Source organism: Leptosomus discolor, chromosome 4 (genome assembly GCF_034619465.1).
Source record: "Leptosomus discolor isolate bLepDis1 chromosome 4, bLepDis1.hap2, whole genome shotgun sequence".
Lineage (NCBI taxonomy): Eukaryota > Metazoa > Chordata > Aves > Leptosomiformes > Leptosomidae > Leptosomus > Leptosomus discolor.
Window position 1 is genome coordinate 46727023 of NC_141394.1, and position 8833 is coordinate 46735855.

General features: G+C 45.4%; 1 protein-coding gene across 1 annotated transcript; it reads right to left on the bottom strand.

The window, feature by feature from the left end:
* On the bottom strand, positions 1 to 1044 carry LOC104352819 (inositol 1,4,5-trisphosphate receptor-interacting protein-like 1). The gene is made up of 2 exons (XM_086464812.1): positions 688 to 1044; positions 1 to 603 (listed from the first exon to the last, which is right to left on the bottom strand). Exons 1-2 carry the CDS (start codon positions 1042 to 1044, stop codon positions 1 to 3), a joined length of 960 nt encoding a protein of 319 aa, XP_086320938.1.
* Positions 1045 to 8833: the final 7789 nt, after the last annotated feature.

The window sequence follows — 8833 nt, forward strand, 5'->3', positions numbered from 1 at the left end:
CTACTCAAGGTGCAGGTAGGCACCTGAGCTGCCTGGCTGCACTGCAAAAGTAATCTCAGTGCAGGTCATTATCCCGGCGGCGCTTGGCAGCTGGAACCTGCAGGACCGGGAGGAGGGCAGCACCGTTAGCTGGCAGTGGTGCGACTGAGGCAATAACAGCCAGGCTGACCTCACCAACCGCTGGGCCCAGAAGGCGATTTTCTCCACATCTAAGTAGAAGCCTGTGCAGAGGGTACATAGGACGTACGAGCTCCGATCCCTCCGCAGCTTGTCGTCACGGTGGTGGAGAAAGCAGAGCGTATTGCTCAGCAGCTGCTCCTTCAGGCACATGCATTGCAGTCCCACATAGATGCTGGAGGTCCTTGCTGGCAGCTGCCCCATGGTGTCCAGCTCCAGGCTGAATGAGTGCCCAGGGGGTGGCTGCAGGAACACAAGCAGGCGGTAGACAATGCTGTCCTTCTCGACCAGCCAGCCTTCATAGCTGCCGTTAATCCCAACAGCCCGGTGCATCTGTGGCATGGAAGTCTTCTTGCAAAGCACTCGGCAGACACCAAGGAGGTCATCTACCAGCTCCTTCAGCACCTTGCACATGTCAATTATGCCCTGCTTCGGCAATGGAGTGGATGCAGATAAAGACCTGACGACATTGTGTGCACCACTGAGGTCTTCCTCCTCCTGCTTATTCGCCTTTTCCTCCTCCTTGCTGCTGGAGCTGTCCTGCTCAGGGCAGATGTCAGGGGGGAGCTTCAACCCCCTGTCCTGCTCTCGACAGCTGTCAGGGGCGAGCTTCAACTTCCTGGCCAGCCACCAGCCGATGGGTCCTGGGACCACCACAAACAGCCACCACTGCAACCCAGAAAGGAGTGCGGCTACCTGTGCAACCCTGCTCCCCTCAATCGCCTGCAGCAGCCGAGTCATCTGCTGATTCAGATACTTCTCACGCCACTGCATCTGCTCAGCCGTAGCCACATCTATCTGGGGGTTGCACTTCACCCCATGCTGGGAGGCCAGCACAGCCAGGATGAGGGCAACTGCCAGACACATGGCCTGGAAGAGAAGGGAGAAAAGGGAGCTCAGCAGGGCTGGGCAGGAGGGAGCATGGGGCTGGGGGAGTGTGGCAGGAACCACCTGGAGCTGGGGGCTGGTAGGAAGGGGGTGAGGAAGGTAGGAGGTGGGAGTTGGGAGCAAGGGCAGGGTTTGTGCCTACTGCAAAGATGGGAGCCACAGGCTGTCCCAGGAAAGCGTTTGGGCACTTGTTTCAACAGGCTTGAAGGGGCTGCAGGCCCTGGCTAGAGGCAGCGTGGGGCCCATCCTGCCCAAGCTGCCCTGATGGCCAACCCCTGGCTGGGCTCTGCACCATGAAAGGGCAAGGGACATGCAAGTGGAGTCTCCCGAGGCTCCATCCCTGCCACACAACAGCGTTCCGTGGAGCTGCAGGCACCTGGCACATCCCCAAAGCTTCTCTGGGCACCTGGCACCACTGGGAGCTCTGAGCACCTCTGCTTCCAGCCCCGAGGGTGGTACTGTGCCCAACCCTGAGGGGCTCAGCTCTTGCTCTGGGCTGGGAACCCACTGGGCATCTGACCCATCCCCACTCCAGCCCAGCCTTCCCCCTGCACGCTGCACTCACCGATCACCCAAGCCAAACTGCAGCGGGGCTGCCTGATGACGTCTCTTGGGACAGCTCCCACTGTGACCTGTCCTCTATGATGTCACAGACTCCAGAGCGGCATCACCCCCATGGCAAGCCCTGGCCTTCATCCCCACCGCCCGGCTCAGCATGTCCTGGGCATCACACCAAGTACCAACCCGCCCACCAGGACTGAGCTCTCAGGGGCTCTCTTGACAAAGCCGGCAGACATCCCCCAAAACTGCAGTTGAAATGAAAACGGGGACTGTAGGTGGATGTCCCTGACTTACGCAGAGAGGTACCAAGTTTCCCAGGCCACATGGTCTGACTCTTGAGTTGTCCTGAAAAGAAGAGCTATGAGCCCTTGGGCAGTGACAAAACTCCTCCTCCCTCTTCTCCTCTTGGATTCCTTCTTGGACTTACCCCCACAAACCCTGACAATCAAGCAAAATGCAACTCGTGTCCCTGGGACAGGAGGAAAGATCCCACAGGTCCAGCCTCCAGCTACCAACTCGCCCCCGCAGTGCCATCTCTCCTCTCCCCTGAGGTTTCCCTGGTTCAAGAGAGACCCCTGTACACCATGCTGGTGTGCTCCACCATGGATCACGCCTCCCAGAAACACGGCCTGTACTGCATGAGAGCATGCTCGGAGACCCAGACGCTGCAAAAGCTTTTGTTAACCTGGCTGCGTGTGTGCCGAGACTGACACAGATGCCGTCTTTCTGTCAGTTCAGCATGTGCAGAACCGTACATCCAAGGCGCCTCCTGTCCAAAGCCTCCTGGAGGCAAAAAGAGGGAGGGGATGCCAGTAAGTGGGAGCATGCCCTGAAGTCCCTTTTTCTGTTAGGTCTCTCTTGTCAAGGTGGTGGGGACCTGAAGTTCCAAGCGTGGGAACGTAGAATCACAGAATCATTTAGGTGGGAAAAGATCTTTAAGATCGTTGAGTCCAACTGGAACACTAACAGTGCCAAGTCCACCCCTAAACCATGTCCCTCAGCACCATGTCTGCGCGTCTTAAATACCTCCAGGAATGGTGACTCCATACTTCTCTGGGCAGCCTGTTCCAATGCTTGACAACCCTTTCCATGAAGAAATTTTTCCCAATATCCAATCTAAACCTCTCCTGGCACATCTCGAGGCTGTTTCCTCTCGCCCTACTGCTTGTTATTTGGGAGAAGAGACCGATACCCACCTCGCTACAACCTCCTTTCAGGTAGTTGTAGAGAGCGATAAGGTCTCCCCTCAGCCTCCTTTTTTCCAGGCTAAACAGCCCCAGTTCCCTCGACTGCTCCTCGCAGGACTTGTGCTCTAGACCCTTCACCAGCTTCGTTGCCCTTCTCTGGACATGCTCCAGCACCTCAATGTCTTTCTCATGGTGAGGGGCCCAAAACTGCACACAGCATTCAAGAGGTGGCCTCAGGTGTGCCGAGTACAGGGGGCAATCACTTCCCTAGTCCTGCTGGCCACACTATTTCTGATACAGGCTAGGATGCCTTTGGCTGCCTTGGCCACCTGGGCACACTGCTGGCTCATGTTCAGCCTTTTCCGCCAGGCAGCTTTCCAGCCACTCTTCCCCAAGCCCGTAGCGCTGCATGGGGTTCTTGTGACCCAAGTGCAGGACCCGGCACTTGGCCTTGTGGAACCTCGTACAATTGGCCTCGGCCCATCCATCCAGCCTGGCCAGATCCCTCTGAAGAGCCTTTCTGCCCTCAAGAAGATCAATACTCCCGCCCAACTTGGTGTCATCTGCAAACTCACTGAGGGTGCACTCAATCTCCTCATCCAGATCATTGATCAAGACATTAAACAGAACTGGCCCTAGTACTGAGCCTTGGGGAACACCACTTGTGACTAACCGCCAACTGGATTAACGCCTTCACCACCACACTTTGGGCCTGGCCAGCCAGCCAGTTTTCTTACTCCGCTGACTACGCCTGTCTAAACCACTAGCAGCCACTTTCTTCAGGAGAGTGCTGTGCAAACGGTGTTAAAGACCTTACAAAAGTCCTGGTAAACAACATCCACAGCCTTTCCTTCATCCATTAAGCGGGTCATCTTGTCGTAGAAAGAGGTGTGGTTAGTCAAGCAGGACCTGCCTTTCTCAATAAACCTAAATCCTCATATTTTTGAATACAGCATGTAGGCAGAAGTTTGTTCAAAAAACGCAGTACGAAAAAGTTGTTATTAAATTAATATCATGTTATTATGCTTGCCAGAATAACAGATCATTTGATAAGGCTCCTTCTTGAATCTTATGGCCAAAGGAAATCTGCATATAAAGGTATGTAAAATGTGCCTATATTTTAGTCTTAGTTTTCCTTTTCCCTAAATTAAGCAGAGCTTCTAAATGGAATTATCTGATAAATATAAAAATTACATACTTCCATTCAATTCTTTATAGCTGAAGCTAAGTTCTTCAGGCTGACTGTGCTTTCAAACACCTTGTATTTTCCTACCAATATAAACTGATACCATTTTCTAATAGCTTGCGTCTTTTCTCTCTGCCCATTTCTTCAAAGGTGTTGTGTAAACATGCTTTTCAGCAGAGGCTTCACCTCCAATTCAACAGCCTGAATAACTGATAAGACCAAGGTGCAATTTTAAATCCTGGTCTTGGCAAAACATGGAATCTGCACAAAGCAGTGTCCGTCTCTGTTCAAAAGCTGGCTCTATTAAAAAAAAAAAAAAAAAAAAAAAAAAAGCCAAGAACACATAATGATGATGATGTTTAAACTGTTTATTTTTGCCTTGGATAGCGAAAATGCGGAGAGACACTGGGTACAACCTCCTGAAATAAAGCCAGTCATGCAAATACTGACTAATGAGATTCCTGTAAGATACTGCTTGTGTTTTCAGCAAAATGTCAGAGTTTCTACTGAAGGCGTAAGTGCATCAACTGAAAGCATTTAACTAACGTATCCTAGTTGAAGTCATCTAACTCAAGGATTTAAAACATGGCTAACCTTCTGCTGGGTCAGGGTTCTTAATACTCCATGGGAAGTAACTGAAGCAGTAACTGTGGTATTGGTATTTCTGCCATGCTTTTATCCACGTAGGAAGATATAATATTTAATGGAGTGTTAGGAGATTCAGTTGAAGATGGTGCTGATATAAACAGCTTCATTAAAATAGACTGTATAATAACTTTGGCATAGTTTTATTTCAGTCTATCGTTTCAAGCAGATATTTGTTTAAACCTTAAATAAAACCCATTAAAGATCGCCATGTATGCTCTTATACTTGGAAAGGTCATGAAACAGCATAACTATAGAGGCTGACTGGTCTTCCAATAGCTCCAAATAAATGACATGCATAGCTTCTCTCAGCTGTCTGTCATTACTACAGTGCAAGCCTTAAACACAGTAAGTCTCTTCTAGGTCTTATTTTGATATGAATATAGACACTGGAATCCTTTCACCTTCTTCTGGAATCTCACTGGGTAGTCGGGTATGACTGGCTGCCTCTATCACTAAATTTTCCCTAGATCCCTTTACTTTTTGATACTTGGGCTTCTAAATTGTACCTTCTTCAGCCCAGAGTCTCCCTGTGGTGTTTGTGTTGCTGTAATTAGATTTTTACTCCAGAGTGGAATTATCATCATCTACTTCAGCTGGGAAAAGAGGGAGCCATTCACAAATAGTCACACTTACAAGCTGACTGCCATATAAAGAGAGCACTGCTTAATAAAGATGACATAGCAAAACCTAATTTCAAAGAAATCATGCAGCTCTTCAGTACTGACTGCCCAACGTTCCTGCTCATTTCCAGTTTAGAAGATCAGAACATGTGAGCAGAAAGTAACATATTTGTCACTCTAAATAATCAGTTACCTGTCATTTGTCTCATTTCTTAATGAGTATGAAAAACCTGGCAAGATGACCAACCATAGTTTTATCATACCTAGTGAAAGGATGCAAGTGGAACAAAATGATGTAAGACTAGTTTTGTTTAAAAAGATAACTCAAAGTAATTTTTACAAACATTATAAAACCTATTAACTTATTCCTTACATTCCATGAAGTTACTTTATGAGCATTAGCCAGCTTCCTCATTTTTCCTTCCTGAGCAAACGATTTGGTAGAGGAACTTGATGATTGTGGAGTGTACCATTCATGCAGTAACAAAAGAGGAACATATTCAGGAGTTTACCCATTTTCCATGATGACTCCAAAACCAGTTCTACTGGAAAAATCTGTAATTGTCAAGCAGTACATATCTGGCTCATTTTCCAATAATTTTTAAACCTAAAATTTAGAAAAATAGTCATTTTAAGTATCTGTCAGATAAACACCTCTACTATTAATTTGATATTAGACTTCAGGAATAGCACTTTAATGATACTTTAGTATAGTACCGTAATCAATGACAATAAAAAACCCTGAGGATTTGAAGAGAGTGAGATCAACATGTCACTGGTTTTGCACCATTGCAAAAAACCCAAATCTTGTGAGATGAATAAATAGGAACGCTTTTTTAGGACATGTTAAGTAGTCATACGCCAGTCAGTTTTGGAAACCACACTTAACAGTGGAGGGAGTTCAAATAAGCCACAAGATACAGAAGAGGTGTAGAAGACAAGGACTTCTAATGAAAAATAAACACAAAGCCTAGAAGCAAGTGGACTGGAGTCAGTAGTCCTCAGTAATGTGAAAGTTTGCTTCCAAAAGGAAAGGGACAATTTGTCTAAGTGAAAAGGACAATAATTAACGTCCTTCAGATGGAGCACTGAAGGTTTAAATAAGACACTAGGAAGAAAAGAAAACAAAAAAGAACTGTCCAACCATAATGAAGCACTGGAATATATTACTTTGGGAAGTAACAATCTCCAGTGACAAAGACGCTACAAGACAGGCCAGACAATCATGGCAGCATCAGTTTAATCATAACTGATCCTGCCCTTGGGCAGGGGAAATGGATTGGATCAGCAGTTCTTGAGCTGTGGGAAGGCACTGAGATATCCTTGGAGGCCCAGACAAAGCTCCAGGAGAATTTAATCTGATATTTCTCCTTCTTCCTACCTTTTCCCCTGAAAGATCTCTCTGAAAATCTTTTGAAGAATGTAATATTTACTCTCAGCCAGCAGGACAGGAGGGGAGCAGAGCCATCAGATCCACCCTAACCAAGGGCATATTTTGAGCATCGCCAGTGGACTGCTGGGTGGACACTTGTTGCATGTTCCTTGCATTCCCTGGTGAAAGTGAGCTGAACAGTGTTGAAGTTTATGCTACCACAGTGGCACAAAGTCTATGGGGAAGGCTGACCTTTCTCTTCACAGAGAAATCCAGATCCACAATTGAGGAACATTTAAAGGCATAGGATGCGAGGAATGGTGCAATTTCCCAGGGGCATTGAGACATTCAGAGGATCAGGGAGCAGAAGCTTCTAATGATACCTGGTGATTCAGGCAATGGCTGCAGAACACAACTACGCAGGGACAGGATTCTTGCTGTTGTACAGAAGTACCAATGGAGTGCAAACAGGCATATTTGTATATATGAAGGGCCTATCCTATTACAGTAGAAAGATAGGCCAAATAATAATAAATTTCAGTACTGTTGAAATAAATGACCTCGTAAATGGATATCCAATTCTGCTTTCTACCTGTTGCTTATGTAATTAGTTAATAACAAAATAATTATATTCTCCACACTCATAGAAAATCTGATAGATGTTCAGGCATTTTCAGCAGCAAACCTGGATACTATGCTTTGGTTTCTACCTATTCAAGAAACACTGGAATAATATTTCACAGTATTTTCTTTGATAAGTGCTAATTTTTGGTGGAAGCGACGGGCAAAATGAGTACATGAATTTTTAGCAACTAAAGAACATGTTCAGTAAGTAATCCCTATTGTGTGATCTTTTCTGAGTGGTTTCATGCAAATATTCACCATCCAAAATCCTGGTTATTTTTATAAATACCACATCTAGCAGTCACATTTCAACATGAAAAGTGCATTTAAGCTTACAAAAAATAATGCCTGCCACAGTATAATACAGTAGATTTTCTCTTCTTCTGTGTAGCTGAGGAGCACCAGATAGCGGCCAGTGTAGGTCAAGGCAGTAGTGCACAGAAACAAGATGGATGTACCGGTTTCAGGAAGACAGAGTTGGCACAGGGCCTGCAAACTGAACTCAAAGACGCTGCACATAGTATGAACACACTGTGACCTAGGGGGCAGGAGATCATCTGGCAAGTTAGTCACAAGCTCAAGAACTTTTCTGCAGATTTATGTCAGCACTTTTTTATCTCATTCATATCTAAAAATGTGTACCTTTTACTCAGTCTTAGCATATACATTTATGTAAGTGGTTAAGTGGCATTGGTGTTGGTCAATGAACCTTAAAACCAAATGGACCTCCAGGCATAAGTCCTTTCATATGGACATATAAATTATCGTATATATACTACATATATGTACATGTATCATATATGTAATAACTTCTCCAGCTGATCTGTCTGTTGACCCAGTGCAGTGGTGACTGAGAAAATCACGGCAAATCATGTCAAATGAACATAGGGCTAAGCCTATCTACAGTGAGATAGGAAACTGCTCATAGTAAAGCCAAACACAGCCCACCAGTGATACTTTATATATGCAGATGACAGTGAATAGCAAAGATTATTAATAAACTTAGCAAACTTGTGAAAAAAGGAATTCTGGTGACAACACAATGAAACTGTAAAATTCTTATTGCAATTTAAAATTTTACCTTTAGGAAGAAAAACTACAGAGTTTCCAATTAGAAAATTAATCATCAGTGTAAATTAAGCAATCAAAAGGTGGAGTTAATTATGATTATGACCCCAGAACACTTATCTGTTTGAGACCTTCCTGATACCGGATCATAATGGAAACTGCGGAGTGAAAACAAGATAGAGATAAGTGACATAGAAACCCCCCCACACAAAGTAGGACAAAATAGCTTCTCAGCATTCTAACAGTTGTTACATAATGTATCCATCAGTAAGCAGAACAATATTTTGAGATTGGAGAGAAACTGTATAAACATGAGAAAAAACAGGATGTTGTTTCTCACCTTTTCTTCTCCACTAGGCAAGTACTGATCAATGGCACTATGTTTTTCGTTAGTTAAGTTCCCTTTTTTCCATTTCTTGTTTTACCTTCTTCTCCAGTCTCATTTCCTGTCTTAATTTCCTTGCACCTTTCCCATGGGGTCCAAAGTTCTGGAAAAATTGAC

Excerpts from the sequence above, each read along its gene's own strand:
- LOC104352819 (XM_086464812.1), bottom strand. The coding sequence starts at position 1,044 with ATGTGTCTGGCAGTTGCCCTCATCCTGGCTGTGCTGGCCTCCCAGCAT. Across the intron at positions 604-687 it reads GCAGCAAGGAGGAGGAAAAG|GGCATAATTGACATGTGCAA; the intron begins GCGAATAAGCAG and ends TTGCCGAAGCAG.